The sequence below is a fragment of the Botryllus schlosseri genome, chromosome 11 (assembly GCF_051294905.1).
Source record: "Botryllus schlosseri isolate E-star chromosome 11, Bs_hap1, whole genome shotgun sequence".
Lineage (NCBI taxonomy): Eukaryota > Metazoa > Chordata > Ascidiacea > Stolidobranchia > Styelidae > Botryllus > Botryllus schlosseri.
Genome location: NC_137246.1, coordinates 16,925,034 through 16,946,485, shown reverse-complemented (window position 1 = coordinate 16,946,485; position 21,452 = coordinate 16,925,034). Strand labels below are relative to the sequence as shown.

Genomic DNA, 21,452 nt, shown 5'->3' with positions numbered 1-21,452 from the left:
AATAAAATGAGCTGCAGTGGAAGTGTTTAATAATGTAATTATTTTCATATAAACTAGTTCAGTTAAGAATTCGTATAGAGCAACAATACAGCCATGAACAGTATTATATTAACAACGATTTTGGCGCTCGCTGGCTCCGTACACCTCTCATATGGAGCTGAATGTCATGGATCCGTGAGTCATAGGACTTCTGCATGATTTGCTGATTAGTGCTTCGCACAGAAAACTGTATTTTTGCAGCCCGACCCAAATGCTAAAGAAAATCCATACGAAATCAGAAATGCTGAACTGAAACTCGTATCGCAAGTAAAAAATGGAAAGCTATTCACTGTCGGAGAAGCCAATTCGGCATTGAGGATTGTACATGTGTGGGGTGAGACAAAACAAAATTTCGTCGATTAATTTTCTTCGTTTCGTTCGTATAGTAAAATTATTAGTAGTTGTTGTTGTTTGCGATGTTTATCGACTACTATTGTCATTTACGTCAGGTCAGTTTTTCTTCATTCTTTCCGCAACTGGCGACTTGTAGCACGGCCCACTTCTAGTCTTTTATAAGTCACCGCTTACACTGATGAGATGGCGAGGAGGAGCCTAAATAAACCTCCAAGACTGCGGTAGGAATTTTGGAATCGACCTCGGTCGGACTGGAGCCCGCAATTACTATATAGTAGGCCTAGTTGCTTGGAAAGGGTAATAACAATAGGTATATACCAGACCAGGGGCGAGAAACATACGGCTCGCTACAGGATTTTGAGCGGCCCGCAGAGAGTTTCTACCATAAAAGTGAAATTATCATCTGAAAGTATTGACAACTTTTATGCGTCACAGAATGAATCCAAGTTTGCCAAACCGAGAAAGATGGTCGTGAAACTACTTCTTCTCTTCGGGCCTACATACATTTGCGAGCAGACATTTTCAACCATAAACATGAACATTAACAAGCCAATGCTGCGTTCCAAAATACCTACTAAGGGTTTCTACATCCGAAATGCAGCCAGAGTTCAAAGAACTTGTTGACAACTTTGATCGACCTCAGGTGTCTGATTGACTTCAACAGCTATTGAAGTACATTTGGTTGATATATTCATTAAATACTGTTTTTGATCTCTATGCTTCGGTTCGGTTCTGTTTATTAGCAATTTTGATCAGTTCGCAATGCACTACAAAATTGCGATATAATTATGCGATACAAAACTTCTTAAACTTTAAGTTTACATTAGATACGATTTATTCCTTGTGCGAATGGATAAATTCGCGATTATTACATCGATTCTGTAATCCGGCCCGCCAAGCAATTCATTTTCCCATATCAGACCTGCCGACCGGAGAAGGTGCCCGCCCCTGGTATATACTGTAGGGTTACCATATTTTGGAAATCTGAAAAGAGGACACTTTTTCAAAATTTTCAGACTTGCAATACCGGAGGAAAATCCTGAAAAATGGTAAATTTCTCCCACTTCGTGGTCGGTTGACTAATAATAAAAAAAAACAACTTTCCGGCTCGAACCCCGAATTACAGTTTTTCCTTCACAATAACCGTTGGTTGACTAAAAAAGGTCAGGTTTCCGGCTCAGATTCCGAAGTAGCTTCCGGAGCGTTACTTCAGTTCTGATTTACTGTATCTCAGTCGAATTTTGCCCTATTTAACCAGAATTCTCACAAAAAGAACAAAATCTCAAAAAAGAGGACATTTGGACGTCCACCGAGGACACTTTCAGAAAAGTCAAAAAATAGAACAAATCCTGTTAAAAGAGGACGTATGGTAACCCTAATATACTGTGAGCTTCCAGAGCCATAAGACAGATTGAAGTATTTACTATTTACAATTAAAATAATATTATTATTGTTTTGGCAATGCGCCTAAAATGTAGACTTATAAGTTGCAGCCCTAGTGTGTGTCGGAGCTAATCATTGTATGAGGAACTTGTCGCTGAGTAGTTACTGGTAATGGTCCCGTCTAGATACGTAGCCTATAGTTATAGGCTTTTTACAAGCTGCACGACAGGGGTTCCGAGGTCACTGTACTATTGCCAATAAGCGAGACACGTCGAGAAGTTGTTACTACAATATGGATTGATCAAGAAAATGTTCCGACCTTAGTAGGACCTATTACACAAATTGGTTTGAATTCATGATAAGATTTGTCCGACATTGGTTTCACATGAACCACTTTTTTAGATACTTAGGGTGCTGGTACACGAAAACGGAAACCACTGCACCCCTTGGATATATCTCCATTATGATTTGTGTATTTTACTTATTTTCACCATTTGCAAGGGGTGTGAAATCACAATTTGGTAGCTGAGAGCGTCATTCACAGCTGATTTACACCCGGCGCTATGGCGCAAGAAAATCTGAGGAATACAGTTATTTTACACTCATGGATTTAATGTGTAGTGATTTTTAAAATCCAATATTTTTCATGTGTAAGGCTTGGCTGGCGAGATGCCACTAAATACTGATTTGGGTCGCAGACTAAAAAGTTTGAGAACCGTTGCCGCACGAGATCAATGGTTGCTGGACACAGGTGACAGCCAAGGTTCACGAGCGTGCCATCTAACGAATGCCAAATGAACAATGAGCATTGACCACTTCTGGATTTACAGGATCTCCGTATGAAATGGGATATGCGCACGGTTCACTTCTAAAGAAAGAAGCCGCATCATTCATGAATGCAGTTTGGGCCTATCTCGAGGACCAAGTGGTATGCATTCCCAAATTTAATTCCAATTTTTCGAATTTATTAATCACAAAACCGTTTCATGATGTGGATTTTCAACGATATCATCGCAATTCATATGATGCGCATTACGATTATGCAATTCAGCATTTTCTTATCGTGTAGCCTACATATGCGACGGCAGCACATACTGCTTGAGTGCTTATGCATACCTCTTTGCAGTCTTCCGATCTAAGCATCTAGGCTACCGCATCCGTTACCCAACGTGAAATTGAAAATTTATATCCAGTACAAGTCACATCAGTCATCGTCATATCAGTCAGCCATATCCCGGGGTTAACAAGCGATATACAAATACAATCTAGGTAATTGTCATATCCCATGCCCAGTCCAGAATGTCCGATTAATAGCATAAGATTCTAGCGATATCGGCCTTGGCTTGCAGATCGACGCTGTCAATGGCACAGGGATATGGCCTTTCAAGGAATGGTTTTTGAAGGATGTGGCTGATTTTGGGTGAGTATGCAACTTATTCTAAGAACTAAGGTAAACTGTTATCGGGACATACTCTCTGTGTAGCCAACAACTAAGGGCCAATGCATTGGATATAGCCTACAGTATTAAAATATTTTGACTGTATTTCAATTGCCATTGTGACGTCTCGGGAACGATCCCTCGTTCACGTGTCAAGATTTATGTTGTAGAAATGTGAAAACGTTGCATTGAAGGCCCAGTCCGATCTTATTCGAGCCTCTAACCCAGTGGTTCTTAACCTGGGGGTAATTACCCCCAAAGGGGTAATTTACCAATTTCTGGGGGGTAATTCAAATCTTTATACTTGTAAACGCTGCACTGAAGTATTTTCAAACGTAAACATGAATGTAGGCTAACATATGTTTTTGCGAGCTTGTATATCTTTCATTTCACTTAACACACCATGCCTGCTGTGATAATATAGTAACCATTATTGATTATGAATAACAGGGCCGAATGTAGTTTAATATAGTGCTAGGTAAGTCCAATTTATATGCAGTATTTGCGGATCAAATATTGTTGCGCATGCTGACAAATTGTAAAACAACAAGGGGCGTTTAAGTTCAGCTTTACACCTACAGCCAGACTGCTTAGAGTCAAGTGTACCTGTTTGATGCTGGTGTGATCAGACTAGATGACCTTCACGGTCTTATCGATCATTCCTATCTAATACCGAATACTGTGCAAGCATATTTTCTGTACCACCATCACTGCCGTGTGTTATGTATTTTGGTTGGATGAAAATAAAGACTCTCTCTCTCTCTCTCTCTCTCTCTCTCTCTCTAATGCAGTAACAATATCGTAGAAATATAGTTTTTAGTATTGAAAAGTGTAATCTAGTCTAGTCGGTAAAATTAAGTCTGACAGCATCAGAAAGCCTTCAAAGAAACGAGGAGAAGATTTTGAAACAATTTGGGTTCGCCTTGAAAAATGAATAACCAAACCTTGACACAATGGCATCGAACCTTCGGCATTTCCTTCAGCCTATTGCTGTGAAGTAGGATTTTCTGCAATGGTATATCTATATCTTTCAAAACGAAATGAGTCTGCGATTGACAATTACATGAGAGATCCTGTCTATTATTCTCCTCCCCTTTGTCTAGATTTGACCACTGGATAACACGAAAACAGCATCAGTATTCGCATTGACTTGATATTTTTAACAGTGTAGATGTCAGTGTACATTATGACGTCATGTTTGCCATTTTTATAAAGGGGTAATTGCATCCCGTCATTTTCTTCCCGGGGGTAATGATACAAAAAAAGTTAAGAACCACTGCTCCAACCCATCAATCGAAAAATTTCACTTGATCTACTACTGAAATAACTGTGAAGATTTTTGTACCTACCAGTTCTACCACCATATAATAAATAGTTCTTCGAGGGATGCACTTGCACACAACGCATGGAATTGTTCGGAAATCAGGCACTATTTCATTACGAAGATATAATCTCAGCAGGATGTTTTTACTTTGTTAATGCAGTTTGTAATCGGCTGCACTGCTGAATGGTTATGATGATGATGTATACGCTCGGTGTTAGCTACGTTTTGCCTATAATGCCTTTCAGCCTCGACGCCGCACTTGACCTGGAAGTTCTAGCAACATCAAAGTACACTCCGAAATATTTCCTGGAAGAAATGAAAGGTCTGTCGGATGCGTGTGGCGTTGACTATAAGGTACGATATATTACCAATTAAGGTTTGTTGGCGCATGATGCAGATGCAGACAGGAAGTGCGATATGGGTGGTGTAGTGCGATCAAATGTTGTGGTGCGAAATGAAAGCTAAAAAAGAGCTAAGATCGAAAATCGACATTCGTGTCGAGGCGCCGAGGTTAGTTTTACCGAACGCAATTTACAAGGAAATCTTCGTTATTCCAAGTTGTTTAACGGTAGGCTTACCATACGTCCTCTTTTAAGAGGATTTGTCCTCTTTTTTGACTTTTTTGAAAGTGTCCTCGGAGGACGCCCCTTTGTCCTCTTTTTTGAGATTTTGTCCTCTTTTTTGAAAATTTAGGTCAGATTTAGAGCAAATTGCGAGTGATATGCCGCAAATTAGCACAAAAGTGACGCTCCGGCGGGTATTTCGGAGTGAAAAACGGTGATTATAGCTCTGAGCGAAAAGATGACCTTTTTTATTTAGTCAACCGATCGCAAAGTGGGAAAAATTCGGTTTTTTTGAGAATTCTACTCCGGTTTTGCAAGTTGCAAATTTCTGGAAAAGTGTCCTCTTTTTAGATTTTCAAAATATGGTAAGCCTATTTAACGGTGACTTTGCCAAATTGACAGTAGGCTACATCTATTTTACGACTTCTGTTCGGACACGATGTCATGGATGACCGGAAACGAATTACTTCTACATAGGAGTATTCAAGTATATTTCCAGTACTTGCGATATTTAAGCGGTTGCGTTTTTGGACTATCCTTAAACTTGTAGTTCTACGGTTGTTTGTGTAGTTATGTAGTAAGACCACTTACGTTTCACTTTTCGCAATTGAAATTGTCAAAACAGCCGCGCAATGTAGCCCCCAATCACCCATTAATCAATCTGCGTTTGTAGCGGAAATGCATCCCGCACATTCTAAAACTTTAGCCGGTTAAATGACATAAGTCTGTGACTTCTAGAAATAACATCACACCAAGTTACACCTGAGTAACCTCAGTGAATTTTAACCACCTCTGGATATCATCGATAGGCTATGACCAGTGTAATCGAATTACCGTAGTATACCGGGGCCTACGATATCGTACTTTACTATACGTAATTACGTATAGTACCATAGGCCCCGCTCCTACTTTAACGAGCTACCTTATATTATATTTCAAGTTTACATGCTTGCATTAAGGTTTATATGGTTAGAAAATACATTTTATGAGTTTTCATTTTTCTTTCCACATTTTCAAAAGACAAAATAGTTTGCGACTAAATTCGCATTGCTAGTTCGAAGTGAACCGTTGCAGCCGTCGACCGCGACCCAGTATCACGAATCACGATCAGGAATCTAATCAAAATTACCCTCATGATCGGTTTTTGTACGTTGGTTTGTTAGCCTACTGTGCGCTGCTTATGTGATCGAACTTGTACTTGAAATGATTAATTAGAAAGCAATAGCCTATAATTCTACACACCAAGTTACCCTTCATAACAGAAAATAGAGCGAATCCACATGATTGGAGAGTTGACGAAGGGGGATTGTTCAATGATGGGGGCATGGGGTGACGCTGTTGCGAGTGCGACCGGGTTGTTACAGTTTCGAGCTCTTGATTGGAACACTGACGGTATGAAGGAAAACGAATTTAACAACGGATCAACAGGTACATCAAATCGTCGATTATGCAGGTCCCTTCAGAGATTATCCCCAGCTGACTGTCTATCACCCATCCTCAAATGGCACGGACTCCAACGGAGCTCGCATGAACTCATTTGTTAACATCGGATTTACAGGTGAGTAGGCCTACCGGGAGACTTGTGTAATGTGCATTTGCAAAGAGATTTCAAATTCAACTTGAATCAGGCTGGATCGGATCCATTACTGGTATGTCGTCCGCGCAAATGGCTATATCGGAGATAGGAGTGTCATTCCCGGATGAATCATTCGGCAAAGAGTCTCGTTTCGGAATACCATTCACAGTAAGCATAATAATCTTTCATTATTTATTTAATTAAAATGTCCGACGACCCATAAGCCATATTGTTTACGGGAGGCTACTATATGTGAGATTTTCATTGTTTTCGTATGTAGTTGTCAGAGGTGGTCAAAGTAGTCAAGAAAGCTACTCAAGTAGAAGTAGAAGTACTTCTTCCATAGGACATCTAAAACTACTTGAAGTAGAAGAAGAATTGACCGACTTTAAATCTACTCAAGTAAGTAAGTAGTTTTGAAAACAGTATTTATTCGTTCGCATGGACTATCGAATTCTGCAAATTGAGCTATGCGGAAGGTGCGGAGAGCTCGATTCGTATTGATGCATCCATTGAGGTTTCAATTTTCGACAGAATAAGCATTCTTTTGCATCATGGGATGCAAATTATAGTATTATAGCTGTATTATAGCAAATTATAGCTGGTGTGATCAGACTAGATGACCTTCACGGTCTTATCGATCATTCCTATCTAATACCGAATACTGTGCACGCATATTTTCTGTACCACCATCACTGCCGTTTGTTATGTATTTTGGTTCGATGAAAATAAAGACTCTCTCTCTCTCTCTCTCTCTCTCTCTATTGATATGAAAATGCGATATACTAACCCTTTGTTTACGGGGAGACCACGTTTTAGAGAACATCATGGCATGGCGCCCTACCCCATATTATAAGGCCCGAAGTTTAGGCGAAGAGCAATACAGAGAAGTGTTATCGGATACGGTTGAAACACTTTGCGCGATTAGTATACGTTAATAACAAATATTGTGGATCGTAAAATTTATATTTGGTGTAGCTTTATTTTCGGAAAATAGAGGCATTACTACAGTTGCTTTTATGCTTCAACATGTACGTTCTGCAGACAAAAGAACTGAAAATATGATACTCGGAATTGAAAGTGAAATACAAATACCACTTCTAAAAAGCGGAAAATATATTTCATGTCTTTTGTCCATGAAGCTTCAGACGTGATCTGCTAAAGCAGGTGTAACGTTAAAAAAAGCCGGATTTTCCAGATTAGCAGGACACGTCATGGGCTGCTAGATTACTATATGATAGGTAATTGCTGGATAGCGAAACGGTAGTATCAAACGTTATGGTGGGCCATATTTACCGTGATGAAATATTTGATATGGGCGAGAATGCGGTGTGATCGGAACCAATCAATCCAGTTCCTAAATTATATTCATTTATATTTTCGTGAAAATATATTTGTCACACCATAAGTACTGTGCGCGAAGCGCAAAAAAATTTCTGGGCTTTACTTGACTTCTATGAATATTAAATGTTGGTTCTCTGTGAAAACAGATCAAAATTCCTCAGGCTATCTTCCGTATTGGGGGATGAAACTACTTCTACTTGACAAACTGAAAGTAGTGAAAAGTAAGTAAGTAGATCACAGAATATTACGAAGTAGAAGTAGATACAATCAGATCTACTTGAGTAAGTACCAGAAGTAAAGAAAAATTACTTGAGTACTTTTAAAAAGTAGAAGTACTTCGTTACTGACCACCTCTGGTAGTTGATGGTTGAACCAGTTCCATTTTGGTGACAATTAGTATGCCACTCCGTTTATCAATTCAAAATAATGGATGACCGTGCCATTGTAACATATATATGATAAGTATATCATCAGAGTTATACAACGAATTATAGCGAAGGCCTACGAATAATTGAGTGTGACTGGAAACGGCCGGGAGTTGCCGTTCCATAGTTACATCCGTTAACGACAATAGCAGTTTGAGGTGAGTGTATACTGTATATACTCTCACGAGAATGCGTTTTCTTTTAGAAATAATAGGCCAACAACCCCGCGGTCCGTATATGTGAAACCGAAACCGCGATCGTAAAACAAAAAACACGTTATCGAAAGTATAAAACACACAGAGAATACCAGTAGCCTAGAATTTTAAATGGGAATATATATTTTGTATAACCAGTTAGATTAATTTGAACTATAACTAAATGTTTCGTAGTGACAATTAGCAGAGAACCCTGATCCCAGCATGTATGGCGTGTTATTGACAACGCTACAAAGCCGAGACTTTTATTCGAATACAGTTGACCAAATGACCATGCCTCTTCAAGAGGAACTTTCGATGGTATAAAGTAGGGTTACCATATTTTGGAATTGATATAGGTGATCTGGTAATGTTTACTTGAAATCTTGTTGAGTTGACTAAAAAATAGGTCATCACTATGATTCAACTCCCGAATTACCCGCTCGAACGTTCGCATTACCTATTTCGCGTCATTTATGCAAATTTTCAGTTGACTCTGTCCATTAGTTCAGCTGTAAAATCTGTAAGGAGGACGAATTGCCAAAAAGGAGGACATTTTCAATTTCCTGAAATCGTGTATTACTTGTCAAAAACCATCACTATTGTCTACACTACATATTTCATACAAACCTAGAAGAAATGAAATTCCTGTTCAGTACATTCTAAGAGACATTCTTCAATACGACTACACCCTCGACGACGCAATCAACAGACTAGCAAATGCTCACAGGACCTGCGATTTGATCTTTGGGGTCGGAGACGGAAAGGTTAGAAATGCCATATACCTGCGTGGCATTGCCATCAAATGACGTTGCCGATATTTCTAGGAAAATCGAGGATTCCGTGGTGTCCAATACTCTGCTTCGGTGACAAATTTTTACGACGACCAGAATTTACGACCAATGGCTGATTGGCATCCCAGAATAAAGGATGTGGTTTATTGGGGTTGGTCGGCCTGTTACTTCTATGCCACTTTGTAATAGTATAAAGTAGCCGAAGCGTTGTTGTTGTTTTGTGGTTTTCATCATGTTTGTCGACTGCTATGCTGGTCAGTGGTCATGGTCAGTTACACCAGGCCAATTTTTTCTTCATTTTTACTCCGTAGCTGCCGACTTGTAGCACGACCCACTTCTATAGGCTTTTCATACGACAACATACTTACTCGGATGAGAAGCTAAGGGTGTGGGTGTGGTTGTGGTACTGTGTAACCTGTTAGTTAAATGCGGTCCGCAGTTAAAAATTGTGCGACCCGCGAAATGTTTTTCTTTTAATTTTAACTGAGTCTGGAGGCTACGTTTGGAGGTGCGCTAGGAAATGTAACAAATCTTTATAATAACTAATAAATAATCACATGTTGACTTTTGCTCACGAATATTTTGCACACAATTTATTCAATAACCTGCAATCGCGCTGCGCGACATTAGGCTATACCTCAAATTATTGTTATAATCGTTATGAGTAATTGAGTATAGTTCGATATGAAATTTATTGATAAACATCACCGTTATCTATTCTCAAGGGGCCTAATACGTTGTAACTACTGGAAAGCGGTTTCACGTGCTCCCCGGTTTCAGGGAGTTATCTGGCCCGTTTGTTAAAAAAAGGTTGCCCAGAACGCACACCGGCCTGGTGGCCGACGCTATATGTTTGACCGCTTACATGAGCAGGCCTATAGCAATTCGAAAGTCAACTTAAGGATTCCGGAAAACAAATTTGACTTTATTTTACATTCGGAGTTGTGATACAGAGAGGTCAAAGAGCGAGATATTTCTTGATAATTTTATTCACTCACATATTTAAAATATGCTATCGTATCGGGCCAATACTTGCCAAAACTCGAGATTACTGAAGCACGATATGCCACCTCATTTTGTCGCTTGTCCTTTGATGTTATCTTCTATTACTTCTCATTCATTGTGCATGACACCTCATTACATTGCCTCGGCTCAGGTGTGTCTGATTTCAAAAACTAGTCCGACACCTTCCTATCCTTTCATTATATCGCAATCTTGCAACAAGCTGAACTGAACAACAGTAGTCCGACTGATCAAACTAAGCCTTTTAAATTTGGGCTTGTGATTGATAACTCTCAATTCAGTAGGTATGACAACATATTTTGTCAGCCCATGTGTTTTTCACGATTGACGCAGAGAACTCCGGTGTTAGACTATCTCGGGATGCCCTGTACCTCCATTTATTTCGAGTTATCATATGCAATGTTCCCTCTCATATTTGACGAGTCTGCGCAGACTCACCAACTCACTGCGCAGACGCTTGGAAGACAGTGCGTAGCGACTACAAAAAGGTCATCTCTTCGAATTTTTTATGCGCAACTTATATTTTCTGTGCGTAGAGACCGTGTCAGCACTGCGCATTTGCGCAGCTTAGAGGGAACATTGATCATATGTGCACTTTCACCCCTTATATGTTCAAGTTCACTTGTTCAGGAATGGATTGGCTATGCCCAGGATATAGCAAAAAGCTTGCGGAAAGGATAAATGCAAATTACGGCAAGATAACTGCGGAAATTGCCGCGCGCGACATCATGGCCAAGTCTCAAACCGGATCAGTCCATTCCGCCGTTTACGACCTCAAACATAACCTACTGTACGTCAGTTTCGCCCGTGCATCAGGACAAGACGGGCCCTTGAACGCCTACGAAAGGTTCGTGGTGGTATCGTACTTTGAAAGCTAGACTGGGGCAATATCTACCCCAGGTGATGGAACACAATATATGACACGCGAACATTTTTCAACAGGGGATTTGTGAAGGTCGATGCTAAGAATCTATTTTGCGAAGAAAAACCATGATCTCCGCGAGAAACTGATTTCCGTGATCCATATTTATACACTATACAGCCTGCATTAAATTGATGTTCTGTATGTATCATGATAAAAATACAATCAGAATCTGGGCAGAGCTTCCGAACAGGATGGAGATATAACAAAACTGACCTCACAATTTCCATGAGCTATGATCATAAACCGGTAATTCTTAAAGGTCCTGTATTATCAATCAGGACATTCTGTCCTTTACCACGCATATTCTTACAAAAACAACACCATTGTCCCTTGTCCCAGTACTGCCGTTGCATGGTGGTGTAGCATAGCACACCAATCACAACAAATTATGAAGAGAATGTTTTATTTGGAAGCTTGAGATGCACACGCAAATGACGCGCATTCACACTGCATCAGAGAAAGCCAATTAAGAATTTGGCAAGGAAAGAACCAATGTTGGTGAACAAGATATGATTGTCCCGGTTAAGGTCGCTTGGGAGAAAAGCATCGGAAAAAAGCATCAGAAGTTTTGGGATTGAGTGGAAGAACCTGATTTTTTCATGCTAGCTTTTGGAAGCAGCACAGCCTGAATGTTCGGTAGCACTCCACCTTGAGCTATTGTTACATCACCTGCAAAAGAAACAAATATATATCACAATATACACCAAAATATATTTTACTTTTATAGCACTTCTGGAATAGCTGACGACTCGTCCGAAACATAACTGATATGAATTTGTTTCCAACAAATTGCATTGTGACGTTTCAATTAATACAAGATGAGTTCATAAATACTTAGGCATTAGATATCTAGTCACAGAAGTGGTCACAGGTCAGCAAGTCATATCTATTGGGTGGATCAGATTCTTAGTTTAAAGTTGGCATCATGGTGATTAAAACCAGCTACAACTACTAGAACACACACCACATTCAAATCAAATTGGGAATTGAGCTATAATATTAGGGTGGAGTGAAAAATAGAAAAATTTGAATTTCAAAAAGTGCCTTTGTAATTTGGTCCCAAATCTCAAATGAATTACTTCTATCATAATTTTAGGTTCCTGCATCCTCTAGTGGCCGTGCAATTTCACCGAACGAGCCGGAAATAGTCAATTTTGCCATATCTTGATACCCGCTTATGCTAGAAAGCTAGTTTTGGGCTCAAAAGCTGCGGAAGCAACATGTTTCTATCTCACTTTCATAGAACTTAGTCTTGAAAATCTACAGAAAAAAAGTTACAAGCGAATTATTGATTTTTAAACCGCCAATTGGCTTTACCTTACCAAGTCTGCAATGCCAATTTGCATGTTACAATCTGTTACATTGCTGCTTTAACAACAAAATCTTGTTTGGCGAACCTACCAGTTGATTTATATATCAACGTAGCGTCATCCACCTTACTATAATATCACTTTACATATAATTTGTCAGTGGTATTTTAGACCATACAACTTGAAAGAAATCTGTTGAATCAACCGCTCATGTTTGAGGACTAACCTAACAGCTTGTTGAGTTCTTCGTCATTTCGAATGGCCAGTTGCATGTGCCGAGGAACGATCCTAGACTTTTTGTTGTCTCTTGCTGCGTTACCAGCCAATTCCAGTATTTCGGCGCTGAGGTATTCCAATACAGCGGCCATGTAAACAGGTGCTCCAGCCCCTAAACAATGAATGGAAATGTTATGTAAAAGGCAATCTTGAGAAAAATACGGGTTATCTGGAATGAACTGACTATACTGCTCTTCCAACAGCAGCAGAGTTCAGACCAACAGCAACACCAAATAACAGTATGGTTTGTCTTGCCATTGATTCCGGTTAGTAATTGGCGATTTGGTCAACTCTTGAAAAAACACAAAAACGAAGCCATACCGTATCCAAATCCATGTAATTAATATCTTTCGTGGTTTAATAGGTTTTAAACCTTCAACTCTCAGGGCCGAGGCCAATTCTTCTACTCAGTAACGATTCTCTACTCAGCAACAAATTCGATACTCAACTCGCGTCAAAAAGTATACTCACACTTAAATACGTCAGAATCGGCACTCAAATCCAAGTCACCGCACCACCAGACTTAAGTGTCAATTTTCACGGCCGAGCAGGCAACACCCGCCGAATACAGGAGTACCGGTACTGTCGTATATAGGTAAAACGCTACTTTGTGATGCGAGGTTCTGCTGAGCGAATGAAATCAGTGGCGCTTGGACGGATGTTGTGTTTATAATTGTATTTGTAATTATCTTTTGTACCCTTTCGACTTCTTATCGTACGGCCTCTCGGTATACCGGAATGTTAGGTGAAGGAGTGAGATCCCACTTGAGTGGATTTTGTTCAATATAATTTTATCATACAATTTTCCCGTCAACTGCGTTTTGAAATTTATAGACACAGAAATGACGACATACGATATTGCGATCGTCGAGCAAAACCGACAAGTTTTGTGCTGCTGCTAGCTCTCGAATTTAACGCTGCTCGCACGCATGCTCTTCTCACAATAAAATAGATGAAGCATCTTGAGCAGATCCCCATTAACCTCAACTGATAGAGTTCCTGGTAATATCAGTGTTATATGGAGTCGCTATACATGCAAGCCAATTTATAGACAATAGCGGCAATAAGCTATTGGAAACAAGAAATCATTATTCAAGGGAGAAAATGTCGGTTGGGTCTGGCCGGTCTGGGTATATGGGAAAGTTCAAAGGAGCTTCAATTGGAAAGAAATCCTGGAAATGCATTCATTTTTCAATTTGTTTTCACGATATTGATGGATTCTTTTGTTCTTTTGGGCCTGCACTTGCGTGTTCGCCTGCTGTGGAACTTATCTTTATAAATTCGAATGGGTTTGTAGCGTCTTGCTTCTGTGGGGCATAGGAACGTTCCGGGTATCTACAAGTCTGATTTATATATTTCGATTGGGTCAGCTTCAGAGAGTGTGAATCAGCTGAGGGTCTGAGGCTATTCATTGTATGTAGATAAATCGGTGAGAGTTGCGTCTACTTGTCAGTGACGAAATAATGCCAACAGCGTCCTGTTGTCATGACAAAATCGTTCACGCGTCTCCGGTTGAAGGCGAAAAAAATCTGGCAACGGTATTTCGGAAAATGACGTCTGAAAATCGATACTCAACTAAGTGACAAGAATTGACGCGCACTTAAGTTTGAGTATCGATCTGCACTTAGTTGAGTAGAGAATCGCACTTAAGTACTGCTTCGTTAAGGAGAGGAATTGGCCTCGGCCCTCAAGGCATGACAAAATATCTCCTAAATGTGACAGATATTGGACTACTACAAAAGGCATAATTCTTATTAAAATCTTTAAAATCAAACTGTCGCTATCAACATTCACTAATCATCATACGCATGCCCAGGGACGGGTCAAGGTTACCACACAAAACTATAGAACTTACCAATTCTTTGAGCGTAGTTCCCTTTCCTCAATAACCTGTGAACTCTGCCAACAGGGAATTGCAATCCCGCGCGGGCGGACCGTGATTTCTTTTTCTCTGCTGACTTCACCTTTGCTCCTTTTCCTCTCCCAGACATGATTTTAAAAACGTATTGAAACTATAAGAACAAACTCTAGCTTTTGAAGAATAAAATGGTTAACAAAGCAACGAAAGTGATGGGTATAAAGTCATGAAAAACATGGACAACTTCTAAAACACGACGTAAATGACAGTCTGACGAATCCGGTACTCATTCATTAGACTGGGTACATAACAAAACAAGAGCCGGCATGAACGAGTCAACCTGCTTCGACCTCAACCTCGGGGTAAATTTCGCGCCTTCTGCTCAAAGAAGAAATATTGTATGCTTGAGTGAACACGTAGCGGAACATGTTAGGAGTAGCTTTTGTGTAGCTTTCAAGTACTGAGTTGTATAAACACTATTCGCATGAACTTCATTATTTAAAGACAATATGACGACACGACCGCTCACCGTTTTAGCTTCCCCACCTACTTTCGCTTTGATCAACGACTTGGAGTAGTCTTTGAAATCAGACACCCACCTGGCCTAGGCGATGTAAAAAAGGAGGCATGGACAGTGGACACTGAATGAAAAGTAAAAGAAGACATATAAAAGGACAGGTGACAAAAAAGGTGGCATGTGTCGGAGGGCTGACTAGTATTGATTCAAGGGCTGCAATCGATATCGAAAGCTGGAAACCCTAAGTAAATGGTCTACGCCAGACCTGGGCAAAGTGCGGCCCGCGGAGCTATTCTGTGCGGCACGCGAGCGGATGCTTGGAATTAAAAACATAAAACTTGCTTTTTGAATATTGGTGCGTGGACTAAAACCATAGGCTGTATCAACTGGACAGAAAATACGTTTACTTTCCCGCCTGTTAATTAATACGCCACGATTTCCCTGCCTACGTACCTCGCATGCGCAATCCAGATTCAAAATATAGTCAATGAAGCGAAGTATGAGTAGCAATTAATCTCACAGTAATCACTCTCAGTTTAGTTCAAAACTTTTTTGTTGACATTGTCACATTACGTATTATACGGTCTGTGTTTCAAATTGTTACGTGATACGTTTCCAAATCCCGAATTGGTAAAACAAGTCAAACAGTGCTAGCGATTACTACATGACTCATCATATCTATCACCCATAAAGGATGAACGGTCATGTCAAAAAAGGAAGCCGAAAGCTGAAATTGTGTACTGTAGTCAGGGGTATACCTTTTAGTTTGTGTCGAGCATATATGTCGCAGAGATTAAGGATTTTAATTAAAGTAGGTATTTACACAAAAACACGAAGACAGGCAAATTTCAGAAAAACTGCAAGCTTCGCTCAACATCATGGCTATTCAAGCTGCACACTGCTCGAAAGGCAACGACCAAGACAATAATATTTGTAGGCTTCTATCCCCAATACATTTAAGTGCCGTGGTTCTCAAACCGAGGGGCGTGAAAGCATCTTAAGGGGGCGCGAAACCGAGGTTAAATTAAACATTTTTCGCGCTACGCGCGATTTACCTCCCAGCTCATAGTCATTCTCAGTGTATTGTCCGACTTTGATATTACAAAATTCTCTCATCAACAGCCATCACCTTCCGTGCCCTCAAAACTATCTGTCGGGATTGCTAGTATTGTGGTTGCTCTTTTTCATATTTTGTGATATCATGATAAAGGGGCGCGAATTTTTTCACTGTCATAAAGGGGGTCGTGCCTAAAAAGTTTGAGAACCACTGTTTTAGTGTCTTATTAGTAGAACGTGGATACGGGTTTAAAGAGAGTTGAAAATGCTTCATGTTTGACATTGTTTCGAATCATGACGGCAAATATATAACATCAACACATTAACTAAGCAGCATTTATTAACAATGAAATTTAGAAATAAAATTAAAATACGCTGCCGAGTTTAGCAAAAAAAAAATCATTTGGCCCGCCAATATATTTTCTACTTCTCATTTGGCCCGCAGAGAAAAATAATTGCCCACCCCTGGTCTACGCAATCAGTATAAGATTGTAGTCATTACTGATTTCTTTCATTCCTTCTTTTGTGCATTCTGGTCAGTTGTTTATTCAGCTGAATTTTTTAGACTCAACTGACCCTCATGCGGAACATGTGGAACTCATGTGGAACAGTATCCCGCCGGCCATCCGACAGTCGACGAGCATGTCCACATTCAAGTCGAAATACAAGCAATTACATAATTAAATAAATACAGTCCATCCTCAAGATTACCGGACCACGACTGACCTATCGATCTCGCTTCCCATGACATGCCGCCCTATTTATTGTCGCTTTCTTTTTCTATACTATCTTCTTTACTTTCATTCAGTGTGCATGCCTCCTCTTTACATCGCCTAGGCCAAGGTGGGTGTCAGATTCCATAGACTGCTCCTTGTCGCTTCGACACCTTCCTGTCTTTTCATTGTATCGCATTTTTTTTTGTGGTGTATTGAACTGATAAAATTGCTAATAAACCAATGATGATGATGATGATGATGCGACCATAGTGTCCTATATGGTGTCGACACAAGCAAATCGCACGGTTCAATGAAATTGTAACACGTCACAGTTTCCATTTGGCTACAGGCAATTTGACGGTGATTTTTGACCGACTTGCCGAGCATTAAATTTGATGAATCGGGTATCAATCGGAAGCTGACGCTGTACTGCTTGCGAAAATATAAATTTTATTCCCCTCATGGCCCTGGAACCCCCACAATCTGCCCCAAATTATTCATTGTCGAGTAGATTGGCAGTGTGACGCAACAATGCTGTCTGGCGAAACGAGAGACTAGCTCAAGAGCAAGGATGCGGCCGAGCGGCGAGAGTGGGATCAGCTGACGTCGCGGCAATATCAATGTGCAAACGCGCCACAGAGAAACGCTGCGCTGTTGATACTTTTTCTATGCGTTTCGGTACAAGCGAGCACACACAAGCCTTTCCTTGACTTGTAAGGGTAGAACTGGGTCCACGGAATGTATTAGGGCCCTACCAATTTTCGCGCAATATCCTTCAGCTGATAGAGATATGTAGGCTACGTCTAAGTAGTCTACATTGGATATGTCAGATTATTATGATATCGATTGCCTTAGCCCGCTTGTTGCGTAGGGCTCCAGAGATGCGTGGCGCTGTTGATACTTATTCTATGCGGTTCGCTAAAAGCGAGCACACACCAGCCTTTCCTTGACTTGTAATGGCAGAACTGGGTCCACGGAATGTATTTGGTCCCTACCAATTTTCGCGCAATCCTTCAGCTGTTAGAGATATTTCTAGTAAGAAAAATATACTTTCAAGTAATAAGATTCACTCAAGACAGCAAATTTAGATAATGTAAATATATCATATTGTAGTAATACAACTACAGTGTTGAGTTTTCACTCTAGTCCCCATAAGCACCACGATCGGTGACCTTGCCAAATTCCGAGAAGGCGAAAAAGTGCAAACTCTGTTGGGCCGAATGGACAATGGAAATTCAGTTATTCACAGATGCGAAAAAAATACTGCAAATCCGTTTTACGTAAGTTACATTAGGAATATATATACAGGCTACAGAATGAATATAATTCAAATATCTGTGATACCACTGTATTACTTTTGACGCAAAAGGTCCCCGGCATTCAAAAAAACTATTTGGTGATTGAAAAATGCTAAACCAAATTCCAACGTCAACGTTTATAGTGATATCAGATATATTCCAGTGAAAAACAAAGGTATGAATTTGGTGGTAACATTTTGGAATCATTTGGCAGGTATGGCCCGCAAGCTTTCTAGTAACGGATTGAATCCGGACAGCGATACCAGTTTAATTCGACACTCCTGCTGTTAAACTTTATTCAACAATCAACATTTTACCTGCTGCATTCGCGGACCAAGTCCTATCCATACGGATCAAATAAAAGCTTGTAATGTATGCTCATGCTCAATGCTCCTTGCTCACACTTAACCATAAAAGTGACTATAGAACAGAGGTCTCAAACACGCGGCCCGCGGGCCGCATGCGGCCCGCCAGAACATTTTGTGCTGCCCGCGACGACATTTTAGATTTTTAATAATTTGACAATATATAAGTGTCACATATATATCTTTTCAGGTTACAAAGTCCAAATTCCCTCTTAAATTGCTCCGAAAACCTGAAACTATTCATCAAACTTCACTATCACATCTATTGCAATCGCTACATGGGATGCAGGGGAAGATTCACTATTTCGCCACATTTCCAATTCATGACGACAGAACCTGACCCTTAGACGATTCGTGACTGAAATGTGTGAGTTGGACGCGACCTTTCTTAAAATTACTCAGACTCGGGCTAACTCGATGGCAAAATGAAAATGAATCGGGTGGACTCGGAGTGACTCGGAATGCCGTGAATTTGTTAGAACCATGGACGCAACAAACTAATCGCGTATCAGGGTAATAGTAATAGATCGAATGGTCGCAGCTTGGTATTTCGCTAACTAAGCAAGTAGTTATGGCAACCATTGGCAATCTGTTAGTTACATCTTTGGTCGCTAAACCATGTTATTAAGGCCACTTAAAGGTACCGAGTACCGTAGTGGTACGCTCCAACGATGTAACAACAATGGGCTGTTGGGCGTTCCGACATTTCAATCACTAGGACACATTCATCAATATATTTATATTATATTTATATTTTTTACTGCTTCTATATTGGAAGATATTTGGCCATGTGATTATAGCCTACCTATCAGAAGTATACACGAATCCTGGATTGGAATTACAATGCTCAGCCTAAAAATGTTTTGATATCAGATCAGTCTCAATTAGCCTGTCACTCTGCTAAATTAAAATATTCATTGTAGCTGCAAAATTATAACCCGATAGCTTTTATGATGGCATCATACATTTCTCCGCCCATATGGTGTATATATCTTATAATTAATATATATCAAGTACAACAACAATTCTAATCAAATAGGTATAAATGTGACGACTCTTTTCGTGCCAGGCCTAATTTGATACAAGGGTAAATCCCATTTTGACGATGTGTGTTTACTGTCAGTCTGCTGGATCGGCTCACTTCCAATAGGACAATTCATTCCCGCCAAATAAGGCCAACTTGGAAAGATATAGAATACCCCTATAAGTGCAGCGGCCCGTGGCGTCGTCAAAACGGGAAAACTGACCCGCGAGCACATTTGAGTTTGAGACCTCTGCTATAGAAAGTATCGACACCCACCATCAACAGCGCGACGTGTCTCTGGAGCCCTACGCAACAAGCGGGCTAAGGCAATCGATATCATAATAATCTGACATATCCAAGGCAGACTACTTAGATGTAGCCTACATATCTTTATCAGCTGAAGGATATTGCGCGAAAATTGGTAGGGCCCTAATACATTCCGTGGACCCAGTTCTACCCTTACAAGTCAAGGAAAGGCTGGTGTGTGCTCGCTTGTACCGAAACGCATAGAAAAAGTATCAACAGCGCAGCGTTTCTCTGTGGCGCGTTTGCACATCACTATTGCCGCGACGTCAGCTGATCCCACTCTCGCCGCTCGGCCGCATCCTTGCTCTTGAGCTAGTCTCTCGTTTCGCCAGACAGCATTGTTGCGTCACACTGCCAATCTACTCGACAATCAATAATTGGGGGCTGATTGTGGGGGTTCCAGGGCCGCGAGCGGAATAAAATTTATATTTTCGTAATCAGTGCAGAGTCCGCTTTCGATTGATACCCGATTCATCAAATTTAATGCTCGGCAAGCCGGTCAAAAATCACCGTCAAATTGCCTGTAGGCAAATGGAAACTGTGACGTGATACAATTTCATTGAACCGTGCGATTTGCTTGTGTCGACACCATATAGGACACTATGATGCGACAAACAGGCGAATCACAGTGATCTAACAGATGGCGCTCGCACCTTTGTTTTCTTCTGAAAACCGGTTTTGTGTTTACATTATTTCGGCAGCGTTGGTCGATTGTGATGAGCTTGTCTGCCTGCAATACTTTGCGTGCTAATGCTTACCGACGTAAGATCCTGGTACAATGTAAGGATAGAAAGGAGTCGAAACGACTTGAAAAAGTCAATCAATCATAAACATAACATAGGACTTCGGCAATTGCAATGTCACGTATTATAGGCCAAGTCGGGTTCTCCGGCAACCATGGGATCACATATTCATAATTCATTCGCATATATTCAACTGTATACGAAGCCTTACTAGTTACTACTAAAGCAATACTACTAAATGCCGAGCTGTAGTGGTATTATAATGCCAGTCAAGGCCATTATGAACGGTAGACGGCAGTGAAAGGCATCTCCTATAGCTGTCTGCGATATCGTTAGCGATGGAATGAACCATGTCAAGAGAATTGATTTATTGCAAATAATGCAAAAATAAAATTTTACAAATCACGAAAGATAGATTGGATCCAGTATGCGAAATGCAGTTCATGAAAGAATTGCCATATCAAGTATTAGTAATGAGGGGAAAAGCATAATAGACAGTTACAGTAATCGTGAGATAAAGCTGCTGTACATTGAACATGATAACTGTGAATAGTCAATATGAACACAATGCAATAAGTACTGCAAAAGAGGACTCGAATTT

General features: G+C 40.4%; 2 protein-coding genes across 2 annotated transcripts; one reads left to right on the top strand and one right to left on the bottom strand.

Moving 5' to 3' along the window:
• The first annotated feature begins 14 nt into the window (after window positions 1–14).
• Window positions 15–11,561, top strand: LOC145450361 (protein dcd1B-like). The gene is made up of 12 exons (XM_080328872.1): window positions 15–174; window positions 241–373; window positions 2,607–2,704; window positions 3,126–3,196; window positions 4,784–4,892; window positions 6,364–6,493; window positions 6,555–6,659; window positions 6,730–6,845; window positions 9,297–9,407; window positions 9,468–9,585; window positions 11,088–11,304; window positions 11,400–11,561. Exons 1-12 carry the CDS (start codon window positions 94–96, stop codon window positions 11,449–11,451), a joined length of 1,341 nt encoding a protein of 446 aa, XP_080184998.1. The 5' UTR covers window positions 15–93; the 3' UTR covers window positions 11,452–11,561.
• A 207-nt stretch (window positions 11,562–11,768) lies between these two features.
• LOC145450363 (histone H2A-like) lies at window positions 11,769–15,031 on the bottom strand. Its single transcript, XM_080328873.1, has 3 exons — window positions 14,824–15,031; window positions 12,919–13,080; window positions 11,769–12,051 (listed from the first exon to the last, which is right to left on the bottom strand). The coding sequence occupies exons 1-3, from the start codon at window positions 14,957–14,959 to the stop codon at window positions 11,942–11,944; spliced, it is 408 nt and encodes a 135-aa protein (XP_080184999.1). The 5' UTR covers window positions 14,960–15,031; the 3' UTR covers window positions 11,769–11,941.
• Window positions 15,032–21,452: the final 6,421 nt, after the last annotated feature.